Genomic DNA, 26702 nt, shown 5'->3' on the forward strand with positions numbered 1-26702 from the left:
TCATAGATTAGCCATACTTCATTTAATGTAACTTTATAAGAAGCATTACAAAAATAATGATTTATAGATACGTCATATACAAGCATTGTTATATAGTCCGGTACAGCTGCTCACCGCCGTGTCAAAGCATTCCATCGTCAGACAATAGATACAGTTTACTGTTGGCTATCTCAGACTGCATTCATTAAACTGATTACGAGACAGAGATTGAATTAAGACAGTGAGACTGATATAACAATAGTTCTTTGATACATAGATCAGCTGCATGCTAACTTTGTGCTCATTGCTTCAAGATAACAATCCTTCCTTCCTCCTTGTTAAGGTTAAGAGAGGTCACAAAGATGTTCACCTGAGCTGTCATCCAAACAGCAGTTCAGCATCCTTGCTTTGGTTCGAGCTGAGGATTTTTGAACCTTTGTTTGCATAAATAATTGAGAAGCACAAAAGCTGTCCTAACGCTGCACGTCTCTCTCTGACCGTAGTAAAGGTTTTCAAGGTGAGAGCCTCGATCCACTCTGTGCATTCAGGACAGAGGAGTGGGATATGTTTAGTCAACCACAAGCCAAACCTTCTGTCTCACACATGGTATTGCGGTAATCGTCTTTGTTTTGGTGTGCTCCAGATTGTTAAGGTGATGCTGAAGTGTGTCCGTTGTAGGAGACCTGAGGAATGCCGTTACTGGAGTTGTCAAGGACCTCCTGAAAAGACACATTTGTTACATACCCCAAAGGCTTATAGTGTTGCCCTTTAAATGTAATACAGCATTATGCTCTTCTGTCTGTAGTTTTGTCTTACCTTCTCGGTCATTTCATGCGAATGGTGCAGTGAGTGCTCCCTCTCCATGAACATCCTCTGCTGCTCAGAGCTGGCCAGTCGACAGGTAAGCCACGTCGATAAGGTACAAGTTGAGATCCCTGGAGAAAACAAGATATTTCTTAACAAATCCACATTTCCCCGTGGACAAAATCTTCAGGTTCTGTTAATCCCTGGCTTTTTATAAGAAATAAAAAAAACCTGTTTAACAATACATTGCATGGAAGTCACACATAATGTGATAAAAGGTGTCTGCACCAAGAACATTTATTTTTCCGATGAAAAGGTGATTAGAAAATGTCAAGTTCAGGTGGGAATAGGATTTTCTGCATGTTTACCACCCTTGTCAGTGTGAACACTTGCTGTATGTGCTCAGACTGCCGAGTATTAGGCAGGGTACATGATTTGAGAAACAGAACCAGTATTGTTGATACGACACAAGTAGATAGACACCAGGGGAATTTTTTTCTCTGTCTTGCAATAAAAAAAAAATATGTGTGGGGTTTGCTAAACACTAGTGGGACTTTAGCTGGAAGCAAAGGATAATTATGTGGAAAAGTACCTTATGTTCACTGATATGCAGTGGAGGATCAGTGATGCTATGAACCTGTTTTTTGTTAGTTTTTTTTTGGCCCCTGAACCTGACATTAAATGGCACCTTTATACCAATCTCCTCTGTCCCATGGTGTTCTCCAAGGTTCTGTGCTTGTCTCTCTCATTTCAATCAAGTATTTTATTGACCGCTTCATTACCATGGAGTCCAGTTTCATTCTATGCTGACGACATCCAGATCTACATGGTATGTCTCCACCAAATCACTAACTTCTAGTGACCAATACACGTCCACCAGCTGCCACAGAAAAATAAAATGATGGATGCAAGCCAATTTTCTGAACTAAAATAATTACAAGATATAATTAGTTCAACCCAAATGCCTGACTGAATCTGCTCGCAACTTCTGTGTCCCCTGTCCACACTAACCTCTTCGCCAAATTTTCACAACCTAAATGTCTGGAGTTATCTTCAACAGCCACCTGACATTTCAGGACCACATCAACACAATGTTCAGTACCAACTTCTTCTATCTCAAAAACACTAACTGAATCCACCTTTTACTGTTCTTTGCTGCTGACATTGTGATCCATACACCAGGATCCGCTAAGGTTCACTCTTCTAATTCTAGTTAAAGTCCAGTACATCCAAAAGCTGCAGGTCGTCTCACCCACTCCTGCACCAGAGATAATGGACACACTCTGACAGACTTTTGCATGTCATTCTTTTTCTTCCTTTTTTATTATTGCATTATTAAATTTTTTTGCAAACCAGGTTTTCTGTGTCCTTGAGTATCCTGAAAAGTGCTCTATAAATTAGATCTAGTGGTCACTGCCAGACAAGCAGGATAAAGGTCCAGAAAATATTAACAGATCAACACAGAAATGGTTCTTCTTGCACAATATTAAATATCATTCATGGCCAGCTCTGTCCTCACAGCCAAAGTGGCTGTCAAAATGCTAGGATTTTGTGATATCAAAAAAAAACAACCATAATCAATCATTTAAAAACTTTTCTCACTGTTTGTGTTGTATTATGGTTGTTTTAATGTGAAGCACTTTGTAGTTTTTAGCCTGGGAAAGGTGCTATATAAATTAATTGTACTTACTTACTTACTTACTTACTGACTTATAATTTTGCATATATCCTGTACAATTCAAGATAAAAATAATCAGCTTCTTCAAAGAAAAAATCAAGAAAAAATAAAAAGCTGTAATAACCTGCCATAAACTAAAACCTAGGTGACTTCTTGAGTCAACCCCTGTTATCAATGACAGCGAATCAGATTACTTCAGCTGTCCTGGCCTAATGTTTTCTCCTTTGTATCCTGGTAATAATATGCAGAGGTTATGACGGAAAGGATCTCACAGAAAGGGGCCTGTCAGGAGAAGGTTGAACAAAAATCCACCGCATCTTATATAAACCACGGGATAATGAAAGCAGTCAATTAAAGATATGGGGAAAATATGACACAACAGACATATCACAACAACCTCTCCAAAACCCAAGAAAGAGATGTGACTGAAATTGACAAGGGAGGTTGCCAGAAGGCCAATACCAATAGTGAAGAAGCTGCACATATTTCCAATTAGCGCCAGTTTATTCATGCATTTGAAAACCTTCTCCTGTATTTTTCATGTGTCTGAATAAAGGTGTCAGGGTTGCAAGACAGAATAATTTCCTGCCAAAGAAAACATCTCCTAAAAGCTCTTGAGACAACGTGTTTTGGTCAGATGAGACCATACCCTAACATTTAGGCCATTATTGCAAATTATATGTTTGCCTAAAAAACAAATTGCTGCACATCATCAAAACAACACAAAGAAAACATTTTGATGTGAAAGGGTATCATGCTCTGGAGTTACTTCTTTTCATTTAAGATTTTTTATTATTCAGACTGGAATAGTTCTACAATCATTAACAGTCAGCTTTGGCTTAAAACCTTCAGATGTCTGCTGGAAACTTAAAGATGAAGAAGGACTGTGACTTTCAGCATCACGGTTTGTTTAAGTAGACATTCAAATCAACAAAAGACCGACTTTATGAGAGGACATTTTAACTTTTTGAATGGCCTAGAAGGAGTCCAGAGCTAAGTCACATAAAGAGGCCGGTGGACAAGAGATGTCCTCACAACCTGAGGAACTTTTTCAAGTTAGCATGGACATATATTACCGAGTCAAGACTTGGGGTGCCAATAGACTCCTACCTAAGAAGACTGGATAATAAAATTGAATCAGAAGGGTAAATCTACTTTTATGATTTTTTCCCCCCTTCCAACACATGTGATTTGCATATAGGTTGCATTACATGCAGGGAAAGCTTTTAAAGTATGTATCATTGTCTTTAATATGACAGCAATGTTGCATTTTTAATTATCAGAGCCACAAAAAAAGAAAACTTGTGATGATGTAAAGCTCTTGTAAAATGGTATGGAAAAAACTTTGCAAATATTTCCTAAAGTGCTCTGTGTTCGCCATTATATAAATTTGTTAAAATTACTAGCTGACATTAAGATTACTGCAATAAAAGATTACTTTTTTTCTCCAGCTGTTTTACTATATTTTTCCAGGAGTGCCGATAAGTGTGGAGGGCACCGTAATTTCTCGTACAATACCCCCCCCCCAGCACATATCGTCATGCGCATGTGTGTTGTTGCAGACAACAACGGCTGCTTTCTGTTGCATTTCATTGCATCATAACATAATATGCAGTTGTTCTTTATTTACCCAGACAAGCCAGTGTCATGGCAGCCAGGTGGATAGATTGCATTGAGTTTGGCCGTTTGTTCAGCGCCCGAACAAACTGGAAGTTGAGAATCCCGGCAATCAGGCCACAGATGCAGCATGCTGAGAAAAGGATCATCTGAAAGACACAGACAGAGTAGTTTTCATGTAAATATACGAGCAGAGCTGTCAATAAATTAGATAAATGAGCTTTGATCTGAATCGTTTTCTTAGTTTAAACAATAGCGATGGTGTTAAGTGATGCATATCAGGCCAAGTAAAGTTCATTTCTCATTGGAAAATTGGATTTCTATAACAGCATATTGTATTTTCTGGAAATATTGCACAGCTCGTGGATACACTTGCATCGCTTACTAGCTGCATTTGTGGATGAGTGGGCTTGATGTTTGCTGATCGGGTTTCAACTTGATCATCGTCAGATCAATCACTTCATACGGATGACCCCAGTTTCAATTGAAAAAAGACAAACGCAAATTTACAAACCCATTTGCGAGTCATATTTTCCCAAAAGACTCCAACTGGGAAATGACTGCAGCTTCATTACTCCGCTATCAGAACAACACAGTCATGCAATCATACTTTCCGTTGATTTAGGATGCATGTGTGTGTGTGCGTGTTTTGTCTCTGCACTGCAGGTATTGTCTCATTGCTCCCAGTACAGATGCCATTAGTGCCTTTAACCGCACGCAAAAGGGCATCTCGGATTTCAGTCATTACCCGGAGAAGTGTGGAAATCGGCTGGCAGGGGTCCGGAGCCAAACCGAGCTAATGCAATCATCTCCCCACAGGCAGGGGGAGGGAGAGGGGGAGAAATAGAGGAAGATGAAAAAGGGACGATGGAGAGAGCATGGGCATTGAATAGACAGCAACTATGAGACGGAACAGGAGAGACAGAAAGATATATTGGTGTGAGGAGCAAGAGAGGCGAAAGAGAAAGCTCGGGACAGACAGGATGAGACAGAGAGCCATCTCGGTTACAGCGGATCGCACTGACATTGATCCATCATTATTGCACTGCCTGCAGGAGACGGAGTCAAAGAGAAACACAAGGACCTGGAGACACACTGACTGTAAAAAAAAAAAGGTTGAAAGAGTGACAGAGAGAGAAGAGAGGTGACTGCTTGCCTCCTCTCATTTCCTCAGATATCTGTGTCAGAACACTCTCTGCTTGGTTTTTGACGTCTATTTGGGAAACACTTTGAGCGCTTTAAATACATACAGCCATGTTCAATAAGTTAGAATATCTGTTCCGATGGGGTTTGTTTGTCAGATTAAAATTATCTTTTTATAAACGACAACTTTCAAGCACGCATAAAACATACTTTTCATTATGTCCACATTTTTGTATTAAAAATGTAATTTTTTCATTGCTCTGTTGTTGTGTTTTCATTGACTGTAAACCCAAAATCCTCATAGTTAACAGGAATACATAAATGCTTGAAAACATCAGTATGTGTGTACATCATCTATTTAATGCGTTTCAGTATATTTAGTTACTGAAATAAATGAACCTTTCAATGATATTTGAATTAGTTGAATATAGCTGCATATATAAATAATACATAATCTTGGTGTAATCATCAGGAGGTAGATGCATCAAACTTTTGGCTGTGCTCTGCTGTTTGATGATTGTTTAGTTTGGATAGTGTATTTTCTATTTACCCATATCGTTGTCTGATATTAGAGTTTTTTCTGAAAGATTTAAGAGTGGCTGAAGAGAAAAAAAAAAGGAAATCTGTGAGGAGGGGGAAATCCTTTTACACAGAACAGTAAAAGGTCTCCATCTTTTCAGCCCTTTGAAAACGCTGTGAATGCGCAGCTTGACTGGAGTTTACAAGTTTGCAAATGAATCAAGTCTACAGATTCAAGGAAGGGATTTCCGGTTCCCAGCACATGTTTATTGTGGCATTTTCAGGACCTGGTTTGTTAGGGATCCGACCTGTTCAGTACGTGTGTGAGTCAGAATGAACTGTGAGTTGCCAGAAATCTTTATTTAATGGACAGGATTTTATCCAACACAGAAGTCGTAGAGGTCAACGCTCTGCATTTGGCTGATGCCAGAGCCATTCTGACCCATAAATCCCTTTACAGATCACACACCCAGGTGGTCTTTAGTGTAAAATGGAGCGGCAAAATTGAACAACTGTGAGCTTTAAAGTAAGATTTTCAAAATCACCAAAAGATTGGGCTCGTGTCTGCTGCACACGCACGTCCTACATTCCCTACAACTTGTGTCACGTACTGCTGAGTTTTGTCCTGTGCCGGAACAAGAAAAAGCTTTTGCTGTATTTAGGTCACAATCTAGTGGACAAGAAAAAAGGAAAAAGAAGTTGACGGGTCTTTATGAGACAACTTTACAGCACTTACAATAAGACCTGTCCTCTTCCGAGCACACAACACGCCGCACATCCCACAGAGCAGAAACTGGGAGGGGAAAAGAAAGTAAAAAGTTAATTAACATCAGCACAAAAACGTGTATTGAGCTCTACATGCATAAAAAAAAATACTGTTTGGGAAATTACATGATACATTGTGGTTTTAATCCCTTTCCATAATCCTGAAAACAGGAAAGGAGATCCCTCTCTTACTCATGTGTATTTTGTTTCTCCTAAAATGTGTCGTGCCAAGAAGCCACATTGTCCCTGGATGTAAGTACTTTAGAGCAAACTGCAGAGTGTATTATGCTGGCGGAACAAGCTCACAAAGGGACAGCTCAGCGAGATGTGTGCTGTGTTTGTTTTGCTGAAAGGAGTAGTGAGAATATGTTTGAATGTGAGCTTTCCCTTGTCAACTGTTTCTGCATCAAGTTTGGTTAAAATCTTTGTTTAAAGGGTTTTATTGAAAAGGTGCAAACATAGAAGAGTTACCCCACTTTCAGCCAGCTGTGTAGGTTTATCATTGTACAGTACTTTCATATTTCTGGGTCTAGTTCTTGCCTTTTAATTCATCTGGAGCTTTAAATCCTGTTAGTTTGATGTTGTGTGAAAGATTATGTGCATATCAGCCTTATTTTTTGTGTTTTCCATACTAAGGTCCTTTCTGTGTATGTCATGCGACTTTTATTTTTTAAAATTAATCCCAACTCACTTTATATATTCCTCACTGCCAAAGTGGCATGACTATTGCTTTATTGAATATGTTTCTTTGCAATCATTAAAATATACATATGGAAAATTTCTACCAGTTGATCTTGGTCTTGTACACTTTAAAAGTCATCATGATTTGAAATTCTTGTCATGAGGAATATTTTTGGATCACGTTTGCACTCGAACAATGAGCAATCAAAGCGTTATTTGTGATTATTGGTGGACAGCAGGGAGACATGGGGTGCCCTCCCGGAGGTAGACCTGACAAGAAGCTTGTTGGTCTTGGCTTCTGATTATCAGCCAGTATACAGGGGCTACTAATTTCCAGTTGCACATGGGCTCAACACCTATGGGGAACAGCACTGAAATCATGGGATGGGTGAGCTTGGTGCCAGGGGAGGAAAAGAGCATGAGCTAAGCTTCACGAAATTCAATTGAAACGTAAGGGACTTTCATTGAACTTCTGGAGAAGTTTGGGACATTAAAGGAGCAATAAGTAATACTGACACCTGGTGGTATATAGCGGAACAACACATACACGATGCCTTCACAAAAAACAACCATTTATCCACAGGATAAATATATGATGTTTTATTCTGTTCTATTTCTTGTCTGCTTCTCTCACTGGCTTCCAGGACTGCAAGCTGCTGCTCTTTTACCAAGATAAAATACCAAATGATGCACTCTGATTTGGGAACCCTGACAACTCTCATGTCATTGGCTGAGGAACCAGGAAGTACACACGGGACCGTACCCGGACCGTACCTCTAGGTTTGAGAGGACAAAAACGTGACTAATACATTGTTGATGGAGAGGACCGATTGTTTATAGGGGATGTTATTTCCATCCCGGGTGACAAATGAGAATGATTTATGTTAATTTGGCAGTACATTTCTAACTTATTGCTCCTTTAATCTGGCAGGCTATGTCCAAGGATTTTACCAGTGATGTTCACCTGAAAGTGTCGGTGATCAAAATTGTCAAGTGAAAGAAAGCAAGTTGTAGGAAATTATTCCTAGGATAAATCAGTTTTTTTTTTTTTTGTAGCAAAACCTGCATTGTAGGAATTCAGAAAGGCTATGGGGAAGGGGTTTTGCTCTGGCTCACTGAAATGCTGAATAACTAACAAAAAGAAAACAAGGACCAAAACAGGAATATGAGAAAGGCTTACAATAGTGTTGCCCGAGGCATTTTGCTGGATTGTGGTGTGGAAATAAAGGGGTTCGGAGATCCTTTCAAGACCATCTGGTCCTTGCACAATCAATGTAGGTGGAAGAGGTCAAGTATCTTTGTGTCTTTCTCACAAGTGACACAAGAGATGGATAGATGGATGGATTCACCATTTTTCTGCTGTAATGTGGGCCCTGCTCCACTTTCTAGTGGCGAAGAAACAGCAGAGCAATAAAGCTAAGCTTTTTATTTATGTTCCCACCTTGACCTCTGGTCAGGATATAATAATTATGACCAAAAGAGCAAGATCGTTGGTAGAAGCAGGCGAAGAAGGGTTCCTCTTAAGGTCGGTGGGCATCGGCCCTAGAGATTGGGTTAGGAGCTTCGTCATTCAGGAGGAAATCAGTGTAGAGCCACTGCTCCTCTGAAATGAATGGAGTCAGTTGATATGTGATCAGGATGCCTGATGGGTGCCTGAAATTGGAGGCTTTCCAAAGGGAGGCACACCTCCCACTGCGAGGAGAACTCGGGGCAGGCCCAAAATTTGCTCAGGGAGCTTTAGATCCCTTCTGCCATGGGAACATCTATGGATCCCCACAATGAGCTGGAGAATGTTGCCAATGAGAGGGTTGTCCGGGTTTCCCTCCAGGATTTGTTACAGGTGTTATCTGATTATATAAGGTGATATCAATAAACTGATTGATGGATTGTTGCAGCAACAAAATCTTACACTGACAAAGCACACACAACCAGACTTTTAAAACCAGAACATCTATTCAGTAAGGAAAAGACACCACCACTGAAAAAACAATTTTAACAATTTCTATGAATATATATCATAATTTTAACTTAAAAGCGTTTAGGTTGATCAGAGTATCTAATAATGTTTATTTAGTAACCCGTTACCTCCTGTTGCCCTGGAGAAAAAATATGACATGACACATAGGCCTACTTCTCCTAGCTATTCTCCAAAAGGGGAAAAACAAGAAAATATGACATTTAAATAGGACAAATATGTATTGATTTTCATAAGGTGGAAAATGATCACGAGAAAATTTTGTATCTACTCACCAGTATCAGTCAGAGCTACAATTAGAAGGCTTGAATTTACTGGAACTTGCTCAATTAAAGCTGGAAGTGGCCCTAAGTTTATTTTCCCTCCACGCACAATGAAGTGTTGGAAAGGGGGGTACAAAAAATATCCAAAGCTCACAGTTAGAGAGGAGCAGCATGGAGTGACATCTTTGGGCAATCCAGTCTCCATAACAACCATTTATTTTAAGGATTTTGTACACGTCTTCACCTATGAGGCCTTGGAAGTGCAGCTTGCTGCAGGAGCCTAAATCAGAATCCTGGATATTCAATTCATTTTTAGGAGAAATGTCAATCAATGTCCGGGACGGCTGATTCAGCGGACAGCTTGAGCATGTATGTCACATTGCAGAACATGTCCATCATACAAAGGGTTGCAGAGGTATGCAAGCTAACAACCTTGTCTGCAAGCACCCATTCATTAGTAATATTTTCTTCTTCTTACTTTTCTGATGTATAGCAACAAATTGAACATTAAAAGTCTATTAGAATCTCCAGACTGAGATGTCCTGCTTAAAGCGAGTGTATTCATTGTAACTGTAGCTTTTTTGCTTTTTGACAAACATAGGCAATGTTTCCTTAGCTGGAGGAGTGTTGTTGCAAATTGCTGGCGGCCCATCTGAAACTAAACTCTTTACCGACCAGGAGCGGCATCAAAACAATGAAGCAAAGAGCGCAGCTGTAAGAAGAGGAGACATTCACAGAAGTCTGAGAGCATGATTGGGCATGAAAGCTCTGACCCTCTGAAGCGCCGAGGACCAAGTCAAGCATGAATTAATAAAGCCAGTCCTTAGCTTCAGAGGAGAATAAATGGCTGAGGGAGTGCATGCTTCACATTATGATCAAGCAGAACATGCATCTTCTCTCTCTTTTTCAACCAAGTTAAGCACAGTATTATGTACCAATATGAGGTTTAAGATTAATTAATAAATTAATTATGATCTCTATTAATAAGATTGTTACTTTATGTACTATTAGTGCCTGAATTAGCTTTTAATTGTGGAAAAAATTATCTGTGTATATGTATGTATGTGTATATAATATATATATATATATATATATATATATATATATATATATATATATATATATATATATATATATACTTTTAGTGTTTGAAAGTGGTCTCAATACTTAACCTGGTACTCTAAGTGTCTATTATACAGAAATGGGAGTATTATATATATATATATATATATATATATATATATATATATATATATATATATATATATATATATATATATATATATATATATACTTTTAGTGTTTGAAAGTGGTCTCAATATTTAACCTGGTACTCTAAGTGTCTATTATACAGAAATGGGAGTTTAAAAGTATCCAAAGTCCCCGACTTTTAACATATAGACCTTAAATATCGTTAGTTTGTTTTCAGAGTTGATTTATCTGAAAAAGCATCCCCTCTAATAGTAGTTTAGATATTTTTTTTATATATATAGCCAGTAGTTAACGTTAGCAGCTCTCTTCTATTCTATCCTCGGACTTATCCACTCTGGAAGTAAACAGAACAGAAAAGGTGAGGACAGCTATCGGTGGCATCACGTACACAAAGTCCACTCCACACCGGAGACGCGTCGCCCTGCTGTGGCTTGTGCTCCCCGCGCACCCAGCTGATGCCCACCGCACCCAGGACGATGCTCGCCACACCCAGGCCAACTTCCACCACGGAGAGCAGGAGCAGGCTCCACAGGATCTTGCGGCTGGAGCACATCCTTCCCCGGGCATCTCTGTGGCTCCAGCAGGAGGAGGCGAGCACACGGCGAGAGAGGATCCCGATGCTCGGCGTTCCGAGTGCGTCGTTGCTCCGCTCTTTTCGATCCCAGCAGGAGGACGAAGGCTTATCCGCTGCAATCCTTCCACGTAGAACAGAAAGTCGTAAAGGAACTTGTAAAGGATATTGGCAAAGTATCAAAAACTAAGAAAGAGAAGAGACATCGTCTGAGTTTGATGTTTGCGCAAATGAACGGTGGAAGTTCCCTCGCTTCACAGATGCGTCTGTGGCGCGTGGCGCTGTCCGAGGTACAAGAGAGCCGCTGCAAGCGCGCGCGCTCGCACAAGTATCCGCGCGCGCACGCACATCGACACACGGGTTACTACCGTATTCAAGTGTAGGTGAACACAGCACAGGGCCGTAAACAAAATGTCTGGGATCTTAGGCGGTGGCCCCTCATTGACCCAGACATTCTTTCTGTGCTTTCATGCTCTTTTGGCAACCTTACTTAGAAACCATTGTAAGTGACAAGCCACATAGTGTCTATCAGCATACAATATAAACTCACCGGCCAATTTATACTCACTTTGCAAGTACTGAACCTGGTTTTGCCTTAGAAATGCCTTCATTTATTTGTGGCACAGATTCTACAGGGTTTTTATAAGCTTAGTAGTTTGAGCTTTGATATATGGTGCATTATCCTGCTGGAAGAAGTAATCAGAAGATGTGTACCCTGTGGTCATAAAAAAATTAAAGAAATGGTCAGCAACAACACCCACATAGGCTGAATGATTGCTCCATTGTGGCTTTGAGTGTAAAACATCCACCACACCATTACACCTCAAGGAGCAGCAGTCTGAACCACTGATACAGCAGAGGTTAGATCCACACTTTCATACTGTTTTCCCCCACATTATATTCCTGCCATCTAACAGTTGCAAGTAAATGAATCTTTAGAGCAGCCAACGTTTTTCCCATCTGTTATTGCCTGAGACTGGTGAGCCTTATTAAATTCTAGCTTCCGTTTTGAGTTCTTACTTAACCACAATGGCACTGTGTGGGGTTTTGTGCTGCTATGGCTCATCTGCTTCACGGTTCAACATGCAGCTGAATGAAGCAAGCGAGAGCGAGCTGGAAGCAGCGCTATTAATTTCTGTTTGAAACGTCAGCATTGAAGTCTACACTGGAGTAAACATTCACGCTTAGGAGGGTTAGCCAGGACAGCTAGGAGCACAAGAAGCAGAACCAAGCAGTAAAACTGCCACACTGAAGAAACTTGGGTCATTTGCAGGCAGAAGGGAATTCTGCTTTGTTCTGATCCTTGTGCTCCCTATTTGATGTAATTACAGAACGTCTGCTAGTATGAATTTTTACTTCAGTCAGTGTTCAGCCTGACACCAGCGCTCATGTTTATCAGCGTGTAGCTTATGCTTGACGTTTGAGTCAAGACAGTGCTACAGGTTGCCATATCTCACTGTTAGTTTCCAGCCCAAACCAGCACAAAACCTGCCCAACTAAAAAGAAAAGAAACAAGCCCAAATCTCAAACTCTCTCATGTTAAAAGCAAAGAACTATTAAACACATAAGTACATGCCATTAGCACACAACTGAGCTGAAGCAAAGAAAAAAAAAACTCTGCACAAAATGTATAATCAGGCAAACAAGATCCCTTTAACAATCATGATATATCAACCGGGAAAAAAACTTTTATCAATAGCTTCCCAACATGAGTTGTAAATCTACCTTAATATAAACTTAATTTCTCTTACAGAGTATAGCTCAATCAAACATTTATCTTTCACAGCCATGGAATATTTTTAAGTTGATCAGTAGAACTCAACCCCTCTTGGGGCGTTTACATCGACCAATACAATTTCATAGTGTATTCTTTTCTTGTTTTATTATAAGTATTAATCAATAGTATTTATTATAGCTATTATTCATTGATTCGACATTCAGATTTGACTCATTTCAAAAATAAACTGACCAGTAAAATGAGTTGAAAGGAGATGGTATTTTATTAAAATGCTTTTACTTTTCTTCCAGACATAGACAAATATTTTGATAGATTTTGTTAGTAAATCTTTCTAAAAGCCCAACAAATGTTGTGAAAAGCTTCCCAAATTTTTACAACCTGCCCATAAGCTATTTTTGTTCTAGCTCAATGTGTTCAAAAGAAGCCTAATTGGTTGGAAACCTGTCTAATTTGGCAACACTGAATACACTATTGGTTTTTATTTATTTATTTATTTTAGATTTTATTGAGAATTTATTTCTCAGCACTGTAGGAGTAGTCACAGAGCCACTGTTCAGCCTGAAGCATATAAAATGTTTTTTGAAAAAGTGTGCCCCCCTGAAAAAATGGAATGCCCCCCCCCCTCCCCTGTAATTTGTTTCTGCAGCCGGGTCTGCAGCACATTCAGAAATGCACCCAACTCATGAGACGAGACAAAACACAATGTTGGATTCACAAGAGCAAGATATTAGCATTAGCGTAGCACAACAGAGCAAATCTAAACAAAACATATCACAGCATGGAGTGGCATAGCAGAGCATAACACTAAAAAATTTAACATTGCATGGAATAATGCAACATAGTTTAGAGTAACATGTTGTTGCATAACATAGTACAGGCCTCAGGTGTGAAGCGGGAAATTAAAGTGGGATGGCTAACGGCTGCACCAGAGGGCACAGATGTGATGCCCCCTGAGTGGCACCAGCACCAGTAAAGCACCAGTAATGTGATACTTGTTTCTTCTTTATGGTAACTCAAAATTGTTCAGTTTACTATATGAACATCTACATCAACCAAAACTTTTTTTTTTTTTCAGAAAATAAAATGTGACAAGACATTAATGTGTGTTAGGTCATCCAACTATAATGTTGTGATGCTACATGGTGACGCAACATAACTTGTACAAAGAAATGTAACGTAACTCTATAAAGTTTACTCCAGCATAATGTCACATGTTTTTTTTTTTACCAGGAGGAACCAAGGACTTACTGCACCAGTGAAGGGTCCAACAATGGATTTAAGAAATTCATCAAGATACCTGATGAAAGTCATGATGCTATTGTTTATTCTGCATAGGTTTGTAGGTCCCTACAATGTTATACCTCACCACACCAACTCTGACACACCACTACACCAAGCCTACTGAACGATGTTGAAGACAGCATGACATTCATCGCAGCTTCTCCAGTGAACCTGCCCTCAGCTCTCCCACTGGCCCACTGCAGGTCCCTTTCTTGATATCTGCCAGGATGGTGGAGGGCAGGCTGACCAAAATTGGATTGCCTATGTAACCTCTGTTGGGTCTCGCCTCATGCTACAAGTAGTGACGCTGACCCTGGTCAAATGGAAAACTAGTGGAAAGTCAAGGAAAAACTAGCTCTGAACTGACCATATCGATACTCCTGACGTTTAAATTAGTTGATATTATACTCTGATTAAAATGTGATCCTTTAATTATTTTTGAGCGGTGTATGTTTAGTTTTGTACTGCAATTTACACAATGCGCTTTGAGCACAGCGCAACACTTTACAGTTTGGGAACAGATTTTTTTTCCTTTGGAGAAAAGTCCCACAAGGGGTGTTTGAATATGAATAATTCTTATAAAACACTGCATGACAATGGATGTTAAAGGACTGGATGGCCCTCAATCTTTAAAAAGCTAAAGGACAAACCATATGGATGTAAACAGAACTCAGAGTTTAAACTTGGTCCTTTTCACTAAATCATTAGGCGCTCATGTTCCAGCTGCTGCTGCTGCTGGGAATTTTGTTGGATTGTGCGTGTGCCGATACTCTCATGACTAACTAGAGAAAACAAATCAATAATAAATTGAAATGAACGGCTTTGCAACAACATCCCAAGCGTGGCGTCAACATTCTGTCTTGTTTGTGAGACGCTTGATTAAAAGTGTTTCATTGCTGCAGCTCCAACAGAGACTTGCTGCTGGCTGGAATAAGATGCTGCCACTGTAGTGCAGCTTCAAATCAATGGCTGACTCCGAGAAACTCTGGCGTATTCTCCTTACTTCCCTGAACTCCGTCAGTGTTACCTCTCTACCCTCTCATCTTTCCTTTGTTGCTTCATCTCAAACCAACAGATTTTAATTAAAGCTATATTTCCTGTTATGGGCATTGTTTTGAAGCTATCAGCGTTAATCATTTTGTGTGTGTGTGACTTCATCCATGATATCCATCTGGTTATGAAGTCATAGATATCTGCATGTTTGTCTTAGATACTTCTTCTTTCATGCCCATCCAAATGTGCCGGTTTGTTTGGGGTTGTGCTTAGTTAAATAAAGGAATTGAATGATTTAAGGGGCGTATTTAATCACTTTTAGTGCAATATGATATACTAATCTTGACAGCGCTTGCATAAATAAATCACAACTGGCCTCTCCACTGACTTCCCAAGTAGATTAGTAATTGTAAGTGCACTTTTCTGACAAAAGGAGAGCCTTTGATGTGAAGAGAAAATTGACTATTTTGCAGACAAGAAGGAGTTCTCTGTTGGAAACTTGCAGAAGTAATGCTGCAGTTTATTGGCAACACTTTACAGGATGTAGGGAGCACTTTCTTAAAATCCTTAGTTATACAATAAGGAAAGCCTATCTGTGTTAAAATCTTACACATTTCCTCTACTTAAATATTTTAGATCCTCACATCTTCATATTTACCCTAACTGATAGTCGGAAAAAGGACAATACAAATAAAATACACAGTTTTCAACTGATGATTTAATTTAACAGAAAATACCAACCCTGTCCTTTGTGAAAGAGTCATTGGGCCCCAAACCTATCAAGTGAATGTGCCACACTGGTAGTAGCCTTTATTAAGAGTCTTTTATGGCACTGGCTACCCTTCTTTGCAGAATTCTTTTAAAGGATAGATATTGTGTTTTCTGATGCCTGCCCTTTCACATTGAAATCATTCAGTTGTGTTTTGCTTTTAAAGTGGATCTGTAATGCTTGGGTTGGAATTCCTCATTACTGTTGCCCCACAGTCCGTTTGTAGCTTAAGCATCCTTGAGCTTAGACTACAAAATTGCGGTGCAAAGATAAACAAAATAAATGGAGGATTCGTGAAACTTGGAAGCCGGAAGTCCATGACCTTGTTTTTTTTTTCTTTTTTGCGGCTCTGCAGAAAAATACTGTGACATAATTGTTTAAAAAAGCGTAATATATAATAGAGAAAACTGAACGGCTTGAAAAATATGACCCAAAAAGAATATAAAGATGTCTATGCATCACCTTGACAGACTAAATTTAAATTGTCTGCACCCCTAGAGACTCCAAGTACACAACAAAATGTATTCAGGGAATAAAAAATTAGATCTTGAACAATATGTCCCCTTTAATTATGCCATACTGTATGTTTTTTGAGAATTAAAGGTCAGTTTGAGTTCAAGAAATTGCCCTTTGACTAGGCCACTCCAAAGCCCTAATTTTTTTTTGTTTTTGTTTTTTTTTTCATTTTTGAGCTTCATTTTGTGAGTTTCGTATCATTGTCGAGATTAATTACTAAAGTGCGCTTGAAATTAAGTTTCAAGTGCATTAACTGATTTTCAGACAATCTCCCTGAGGGGTTTCTGCAGGAGAGCAAACACATCACTCTATTAAATATATCCCACCATTCACTGCAGCAGACCATTCCCCTAGCACCACGATGATGGTGTAATGTTTTTTTCTAAAAAACTGTGCTGGTTTTACCCCAGATGTAACGGCACATACACCTTCTTACAAGTTACGCAAACACTAGACGGGCTTCAGTCCAGCATCTGTTCATTCTTGCCTTGAAGTTCTCTCATAGATGTAAATTTTGCCTCGTCTCCTTCTTAATCTAAAATCATTGACCGTGAACTTAAGAGAGCGGTGCGAGGCCTGCAGTGCTTTAAATGTTGTTCTGGGTTTTTCTGACCTCCTGGATCAGTCATCAATCCATTCTTGGAGTAATTTTGATAGGCTGGCCAATCCTGGGAAGAGTAACCCTTGTACCATGTATTTAATTGGATTTCGTTTTGCTTGTTTATTATAAACAAATCAGAAAAACTGAAATGTATTTTTTACATAAGTAAACAGAAAATAATAATAATAAATGGCATGCTCTTTACGTTAGAAAACTCAAAGTCATGTCCAAAGTGGAGTGTTTAAGAGTTATTAAAAAAAAAAAAACATGACTCCTATGTCAGTGGCTTTAAAATAAAATTATCCCATGTTAGCCATTGGGTTTCCAGTATTTGTCTAAATATAAAAGCACTCCTGTTGAGGACCCAAGCTACATTACTGAACCAGATCTGAAAGTAACTGTTAACACGATGTAAAGCAACCCTATGCAGTTGTTGTCCTCGGTGTTTGTTCAGTGTTGCCAACTTGGCTGAGTTTTTATGAAGGAACAACATCCTCCCTCCCTGCTGCAGTCACATCTGCCCGATCAGCAGGAGAGAGAGCCAGGACCACCTGCAGTTCTTGGGTTACATCAATGGATCATGTGGGAAAACTGTATGGACATTATGTTCCTTACAACCTTCTGTGAAGGCATTTTAATAACATTAACCTCTTTAAATGAAGATTTGTGGGGGAAATTTTACTTTTATTCTCCAGTCTGAAAACACTGACTAGTCATTTTAAACGTTTATTTTTGCAGCAGTTCTTGACGCTTCTTAAATTTCAGATTTTTTTATATTACATGTAAGAAGAAGCAGCTTCCACCCAGTTATGAGAAATATTAGGTTTAGCAGGAAAGGTGGACACCTTTTTCAGCTCTCTGAAGGAGACGCTGTGTCCCTCGCAGGTCTGACAGTGTCATCAATCCTAAACCATTTCTGCCTCTTCAACCTCATCTTTTGTGGTGGCCTGAAGCAATAGCAGAGTGGAGATGGATACGCTTTATGAGCTTCTAATCAGCTAAGTGAGTTGAAAGAAGAGATATCAGGAGTTGCCAGGAATGATGATATCCCCAGAGGCCTATATAATGCACCTCAGCGGTGCCATCTTCTTTTCATGTGAGGAATAATTATGTAGACATCCATGACTGCAGGCTTATAATGAGCATAGCACTGGGCAAATGTCAGTCTGCTGCCATCCCCTGGAGACAAAATAAGTGAAGAAGACGGAAAGCGTCACAGGCCTCAAAGATACTGGGTTTTTAGCTCCGATGCCCTGATGGGATGACATTTGGTATTCTGCACATTATTTTTGTGCATGTGATTTATGTTCAATTCCAAAATGGACTAGTATACAAACTCAGAGCTACTGATGTCAGAATAAAATTATTATGCAATATGCGTCACAATGGTGAATGTATGGAGGACTCAAATGCAGGCAAGAGGGAGGTAAAGGTAAAATAAGTATATTTAATAGTACCTTAAACAGAAACTTACAACAACAGGGTCTAAGTTCTGAAATCCAAAAACATGAGACGAAGAACATCAAGCTAGATAAATCCAACAACAGCAATAGGAGAGATAAGGAAAATGGAGGGAAGCTGACTGAGCGAGGCAGCATTTAGCCGATGAAGCGACAGCAACTGAAGAACCAACCCAACACGAGGAAACTGTAGGAAACTGATCAGGGAGCCAAGAAATAGTTAAGACTAGCAGAGCGAGGGCAGCTGCGTGAGAAACCAGAGACAGAGGAGAAGAAATTAAAAGAGTGGTAAGACACTAATTAAAAACAGAGATCAGAAGCTAGTAAACACAGCACAAAGAGAACACAGTGTGAGAATGATGCTGGGAAACTCAGAAAGTGCACGGAAAACAGGAAGTAAAGAGAAGACAGAACAGAAAGGGCCAGACCAACCAAAATAGAGCAGGAAACCAAACCAATAAGAAACCCGGAGTGAAGATAACTCTAAATACCAGAAACGTAACTGCACAACAGAATAAACCAAGTCAAGAAGTATTTGTTTTTGTACCAGTTTAAATTTATATCAAACACCCATCACCGGAACAAAAGAGAGGCACTGTATTGCAGTCGCAGGGCGCCACCATTTTTACAGTCAATGCCAAAAATTCACACTGGATGTTTTAGGGATAATAAAATATGTAAACCGAGAGAAATGCAAGGAACCTAAGATCAGTCATAATATCGAATATTTAAACCTAATGTAATACCTGAGCTTTATCCCCTCCCCTGAGGGTCAAATCTAACCCTAACATGGGTGGATGAGAAACCTAAAATCGAAAACTTTAACTTTTTTGTTTTTATTTAAATCATGAACAACAGGAATTGCAGTCGGGCAATTAACATTTTGGGAGCAACTTCCTGTGATTACTTTAGACTTCTGGGGTTTACTTCATGCACTGGCTGTAAAAATGGCGGCACCCTGTGCCCACAGTAGGTTGCTGCTCTAGGAACATAAAGGAAATTTTCTGCGTTTCTGTGTGTGGGATGCAGCTTTAGAGCAACCTGAATGTGGAGCTCAAGCAATGTTCAGTTAACAGTCAATTACATTATGATTTGATATTATACTTAAAACATTATTATTAGTTGTTGTTGTTGTACTGTTGCTTATATCAACGTATGATATATAATATATTATTTTTAAATATGTAAATAATATTGGAAGGAAAGATATAACTTGTTCTACATAATTAAGACATTTATTCTTGTAACCCTTAACACATTAGTGTGTCAGTAAAGGGATGGATCCCTATAAGTTTGTACTTCTCCCCACCGCTTGAACACATACACCAACTTCTTTGCAACGTCACATTTTTTCTTATCTTATTCGTTTTTTTCTTTCTTATACTTAATTTTTAACAATCAGTATATGTTGCCATATTGATCGATAAAATAAATAAAATAAAATGTTGAATTAAGTAAAAAGAAGCATGAGATTCCAAAGAGTCGCTAATACTAAAGACAGAGGGGGTAGACCTGTGCTTGTTTATGTTATGTTTTTAAAATGTGCCAGGTTAACAAGGCACAATATCTGGAAATATCTTAATCCACACCCAAAAATAAAAACAAGCAAAAATGTCATGCCACTTCTCTGTTGTAATGCTGGCATGGAAAGACACTGAAACTAGGCGTATAAATAGATTTACAGTTGCCTCACTTCCTTCTCCTGACAAACCGCTCCGGCTGCTTTGGAGGAAGTGAAGATGCCATCCTTTGTATTGGATTCACTGCAACCTCTGAATTTTTTGGTGCAAAGAAAACTCAAAAATATCAAAGAGATATGCTTTGTGTTGTTATGGTACTCAAATAACATACCAGAAAGGTGGAAATTAAATCTTTATTGATTTGCAAAATTAGATAAGTACACTTGCTGAAGTGACAGACGTTTGACGTTTTTCATTAAAAACAAACAATGTAATGTTATATGTTAATTTGTTTACTATGACATCTGACTTTCTTAAAAAAACATCTAAAAACAGATTTGTTTGATTATTTTAACTCATTGTGGCATCAACAAAATTGTATTGATTTTCTTTGAAATTTGGTCTGTTTTTCAAATCAGACGCTCTATTATCCTCCAAAAAGGGGCGCTGTGCAGGAATTAAGTACGGTACTCTGAGTTTTGACTCCATCCACAGCTTGACATTAATTTTATTTAAAAAGGGGGACATATGCAACTTAAATACATATAAATGTCACCATTTAATGCACTATACAAGATTGTAGCTTTTAGCTTATTTAGATCAGCAGTCCTGACAGATCAAGCCTAAGCAGAAAAGGCTAAAGACAGTGATTTGAGATAAGAATAGTCACAAAAAAAGCTAAAGTACTATAAATCCAGCAACATCATCTAGTATGTGTGTATCATCTTACACAAATCTAAGACCCACAGCAACAAACATTATTTATAAAACATCCCAGTCACCGACAGCAGCTCTAAGCAGTCCTTCACAAACTGTTTAGTTGGATTTAAAGGATCTAAAAGAGCCGCAGCTCCTCACATCTTCTGGCAGGCAGGCTCCTTTAATTTGTAGTTCTCACAGAGAAAGCTGATCGCCCCAAAACCATACAGGCATGACACTGTCTGGTTTGGAGGATATTCTGAGAGATCTAATCCAGTTAACTGGCCTAGTATGAGGAAAGCCGCATAAAGGAGGGGGAGAAAAACTGTTTAAAACCTGAAAAGCCAGGCATGAATTTGAGACCGATTCTCAAAGTTCAGGAGTTTGTGTTTATCTAAAATTGTACGATGGTGATATTGCATTGGCTGTTTATCCGGGGTTGTAAAGTTTTTCAGTAGCAACGCAAAAATAAAGACTTGTTTTTTGTTTTGTACGGAGCCCGGAAGAGCTCACTTTAAGTGATATTTTGTTTCAGGTCGTGATAATTTGTGAGCACGTTTCCTTTAATTGAGCCCTCGAATTTAATAAAACGTGAGCATGTTTTCTTTCGTGGGTGCGTTTTGGTAGATCGAGATCTCGAATATACTATAATGTGCTCATATTTACATGTGTCAAGACAATATTGAGTGCACATTTTACATATTGTGGCCACGTTTAAGTACATCGTGCAAACAATGTTCTATAACCATGTTCACTAAATTGTACTCTAGTTTTAATAAATTGTGCCCTCGTTTTACTATGCTTAAAATGAGAGCTCAATTTAGTAAAATGAGCTCACACTATAGTAAAACGAGAGCACAATATAGTAAATTATGCACACGATTTAGTAAAACGAGAGCACAATTTAGTTAAACGAGAGCACAATGTAGTAAAACGAGCGCACATTCTCTCAACATGCAAAACATGTTGCGATGACCCATCTAGGGCCCCGTAGTTTTGGTAGCCATTTCTAAAAAACAAAAAACAAAAAAAACACCCATTTTGAGAAGACAAAAAAAAGATTAACAAAACCCATGCATGTTCACAATGGCACTGATTTAATTTTGCAACTTGTTCCAGCCCTCTCCAGCTGGCCAAAATATGTTCATCAGAGTGGACTTTAAACATAACCCTTCGGTTCTAACAAAGCAACTTTTGACATCATATACAAGGGGCTGTTACTAATGTGGAACATAGTATAAAAGGGCATTTAACCCAGGGGTCTCTACCTCTCTGCTTCTGCCAGCAGATTTCCTGCTTCAACAAACAGACTACTGTTGAACTTGACAGTGGACTGAGGGGTGAATTCATACCCCTCGAATTAGGCATTTCCTGATACAGGAAACACCTGTACCAGGAAATTACAGGACAACTACACACACGGACTGAAGCAACATCTTGGAGGTTATTGCTAAAATTCTGCACGCGTAAGCAACATTGAGGTGCTGGTGTTAAACCCCCATGTGACGGTTGGCAATGCCCTTCTCCGTCCAGCACCAGATGGCTCGAGTGGATTCGGAGAGCTGGTCAGATTTCGCAGTCAGGTGCTCCAGCTGTTGGCATACGAAATGCACATGCAGCAGTCACCACATAGCAAACAGGCAAAACTGATCATCGCTTCCTTTCCCCTGCAGATTGCTCACCCATTTTTTTTTTACCAGTAACAGCGAAATATACGATAAGTTTGTTTTTCAGCAGAATTAGACCTAGGTGAATGAATGGGTGAACTACAGAAGACGCTAGTGAGAAGGGTTTTTAAAAAAAGAGAGGAGCCAAGAGATGAAAGGGGAGGCAAGATAAACAGGAGATGAGAAAAGGTTATGCAATCAATCAATACATTTCTGCTCTGTGTGCTCGTACCGGCCCTAAAATCAATTCCTTCTCAGGGCTCAAAAGTAAGAGCTACCTCTTATTCAGAATATCCCTCAGTTATGTTCATCTTCCCACAGTATTCTTTTGATGTTCAAAAAATATAAAGTATTTGTATAGGGTTTCCATAAAATAAACAAAAACAGGTTTAGAATCATTTCCACGTCATTGTACTGTAATATGTAAAAAGGAGACTAATCCCTATTTGCAATATAAAAACAAGTCCAACATCACATGTATTGTTTATAGGGTGGACTGAAATTACAGACAGCCTTTGGTGGCAAGATTACGGCTAGATTACTTTGCAATAAAAACAACCACAGCAGAGTATGGTGAAAACACTAGGTTGTTTATTTACCCGCACAAGCCACAACTCCATTGACCACTGACGGCATGTCCAGCCGTCCAACAGCAGCCGTCAGTCACAATCACCATCAGCCTTAAACCCTTTCTGCTCCAGCAAGTCTCTGTCTCAGGGGATTCTACCACATCCCAGCCCCTGGAGAGGACACAGAGCAGGGTGGGAAACGAACTTTTAATATACTATGAACACCATTTCTATTTTCTGGTGAGGTTATCCTGAATCATTACAAAACCAGTTTTCCTGCAAGTTTGAGATCATTGGCCTGATGGAACATCCAAATGTGTCTACGTTGTACTTGTCAAGATGTTATTTTGAGGTAAAGTTGAAGAATTTGGAGGTAGTTGTTTTTAATTGTTTCATCCACAGCGTGCAATGCACTAGCTAGCCTCACTGGCAGCTAAACGCATCCAGAGTATGGTACCACCATGTTTGGTGATCGATACAAAGTTCTTGGGTTTGAAAGCCTCATATTCACTACTCTGAACATATGTCTCGTCCATGTGGCCAAATGATTTAGTTTCTTCTTGTCTAACCATAAAACCTTGTATCCAGATAATGCTAGTCTTGTGTCTTGCTGTGGTGGCCCACATTTTAGAAATGGAAGACCTGGTTTGAATCCCTGTTGTGTCAGGAAGATGTTAATTATATAACCGTTGAAGTGGAGAATAACTGCTTCTGCTATGGTGCTCCGCTTTATATACATGTAAAAAACTTTATTGGCCATCATTTGGGGATTATTTTGAATTAAATGGACACAGAAACGGAAAAGTAAAAGACAAAAAAATGGAAGGGAGAAAGGTGAGGGAAAATGTTAAAAGGGAGAGAAGGTGAGGAAAAGGTAGAGGAAAAAGAGAGAACAAGATAACATCATTGGAGTCTGCTTCTACACCTGCAAAAAGGGATAAAAGAAGAACAACAAAACAAACAGAAGAAGCATCACAGATACAAACAACCAACGCCTTTGATAACATCACTGATTAATTTGCAGTATTATTTAACACAAGATGTGTTTAGTGGCAGCCAACGCTAACTATTGAGTTTATCTGTATAGAGGTGTATCTGTAGGCAAAAGATCTGTGGGTGTGCTTTATAAGGTTTCTCTACAAGAAAAATGCTCAATGGTTGTGAGGAGCCAAAGACCCGCCCTCCAGAGCCTCAGATGTGTGACAGGGCCCCTAGAGTGGAGGAGCCCAAGAAGGACCAAAGCTGCCTCCCTTATTCCAGAGAAGAGCACTGTCCTAAACTGGGCAAACCCAGTCCACATCCCGACCCAAATGCCATTTCACATACCAGTGGGGAATGTCTGGGTAGGTTTGTCCGTTGATCATGTAAAGTGTGGTCAGTGGTCAATTTGTACCTGATATGTTGTATTTTTGTGCTCCTTATGTTCTGTTAGGCAGCAAAGGCACTTTTGATCGACTGGTGTTTTCTTGTACACACAATGCCTAGCAAAAGCAGTTTTAAGGTTTGGATGTTGCATACTGTCATAATATAACCACCAGCTTCAATGTATTCTATTGGAATATTATAGAAGAATCAAAAGTAGAGCATGATTTTAGAGTAGGAAGGAAATGGAGTCCTGACCTTTTTTTCTTGCAGGCATTGTATTCAAACCTGTTTTCAATAATTCCCTGAAATAAAACCCAGGGTTAAATTTGGTTTCAGTAAACCTTATCAGTAAATAGCCATCAGCAAAATGCAGCTGTTCTGTCAAGTAATCAGAATTTTATTTAGTGAACAGCAGGAAACAAACAACATCTTGAAGACCAAGGACCCCAGCATATAGCTCAGAGAGAAAGTTATGGAGCTCTGTAAAGCAGGACTGGGTTACACAGAAATATCACCAATGTTGGACGTCTCACAGTGCACTGTTCAAACCATCATCCAAAAATCGAAGTATGGGAAAAATGTGCAAAACCTGTATCAATGGGGCTCACTATCTCAAATGACAAGCTGGGAGGGAGAACATTAATCAGAGTTGCGGCCATTATGGTAACTCTGGAGGAGTTGCAGAGAGTGGCAGCTCAGGTGGGATAATATGTCCACAAGACAACTAATAGCTGTGCACTTAACAAATGCTTTGAAGTTTGTGGTTTCGACAAACCAAAATGTCAAACAGTTGAAGCAGTGTGAATACTTTTGACAGGCCAGTTATTAATGTGCATACAGGACATGTGTTTATTCGGATACAAAGAGCATATATGCTATACACATTACAACAAATGTGTATAGCATGGAATGAAATTGTTTCACCTGGAAATGTATTTTTCCTCTTCTCTCATACACTGTTTTCTCAACATATAACAGCCATCACCACATCTCAGCCCTGCTATCCTCTCGCCTCGTCGCTGAAAGCAGAATCCGTGCAGCTCTGCAGCTCTGTCAGCTGCTGACAGGGTTTCCACGCGGTGAGAGGGTGTCATTCAAAGAGCACGCGTCTCCCTCCCTTAATTAATGCCTCAGTGGGGAGACAGGTTAAGGGACTGAATCTTTCCTGTGAAACTGTGAAACCACTGTCTGTGTAACGTCCCTAATTAGTGTGCTTTCATGTCTCCAAGTGAACATGTGGCCAGACGGTGGGGCTTTCACGCCTTCACTCGGTCCGCGGTGTGCCACACGTTTTAAATCACCTGTCACATTTTGTCACAATCCATGGGGCAGCAAGCAAAGCATTTTCACAGTCCATCTGACACTTTTGTATGCGTGTGCGCCGGCGCACAGAGACTGGCATGGAGCAGAAAACCCTGTAGATGCTGCTGTTGGTGCCAGGAGAGTAGAGGAGTTATGTCCTTGACGGAAACAACCATTTCCACACATGGGTACTGGCGTCATTCCCAGTCTCTGCTCCTTTTTCTTGTTCAGCTGTTGTGGGTCTTTCTTATGCGACCGTTTTCAGACTCTTAACTAGCAATTATCGCTGAACCACCTGTTAAATGGTAAATGGACTGAACTTATATAGCGCTTTTCCAGTCATGCTGACCACCCAAAGCGCTGTACACTATAGCCACATTCACCCAGTCACTCTCACTAACGCGCACACATTTATACACCAAGACGCAGCTCGGTAGGCAACTTGGGGTTAAGTGGAATCGAACCCACAACCTTCTGGTTGCCAGACAACTACTCAACCTATCAAGCCACAGTTAGTTAACAGGAAGTACCCAGCCTGCATAAAACCTCTACATTTGTTGGATAAATGCATTGAATTGATTCTGTCAAAAATAAATAAAGGTGTGTATTTGCTTGAAATTAAAATATCATTTAAAACTAGAAAAACAAAATTAGGGTTTTATGAATAGCGTGTTGCACTTTGGGGATGATTATGATGTTAGACCTTTGTTAATATTTTCCCCTTACACTGCTGGAAGGAGTAACAGCATAAACACAAGAGCTGCATTGAAGAGATTGGGGATTAAAACGTGTTTTCGCTAATCAGACTGGGAGATATGGGGGCTTTAAAGGACAGAATGAAAGAAGGGATTTCTTT

General features: G+C 39.5%; 1 protein-coding gene across 2 annotated transcripts in view; it reads right to left on the bottom strand.

The window, feature by feature from the left end:
• The window catches only part of LOC105924120 (transmembrane protein 196), a 31662-nt gene continuing 4960 nt past the window's right edge, over window positions 1-26702 (bottom strand). The window contains exons 1-5 of one of the 2 annotated variants that reach the window (XM_021315240.2): window positions 11025-11504; window positions 6477-6533; window positions 4092-4227; window positions 796-914; window positions 1-698 (exon numbers count right to left, since the gene is read on the bottom strand). In XM_021315240.2, the coding sequence (XP_021170915.1) occupies window positions 627-698; window positions 796-914; window positions 4092-4227; window positions 6477-6533; window positions 11025-11189 (549 nt within the window). In that variant the 5' untranslated portion in view covers window positions 11190-11504 and the 3' untranslated portion in view covers window positions 1-626. Of the gene's footprint in view, window positions 699-795; window positions 915-4091; window positions 4228-6476; window positions 6534-11024; window positions 11505-26702 lie in introns of those variants that run through there. The other variant, XM_036145043.1, reaches the window with a different exon arrangement.

The sequence above is a fragment of the Fundulus heteroclitus genome, chromosome 13, assembly GCF_011125445.2.
Source record: "Fundulus heteroclitus isolate FHET01 chromosome 13, MU-UCD_Fhet_4.1, whole genome shotgun sequence".
Taxonomy (NCBI): domain Eukaryota; kingdom Metazoa; phylum Chordata; class Actinopteri; order Cyprinodontiformes; family Fundulidae; genus Fundulus; species Fundulus heteroclitus.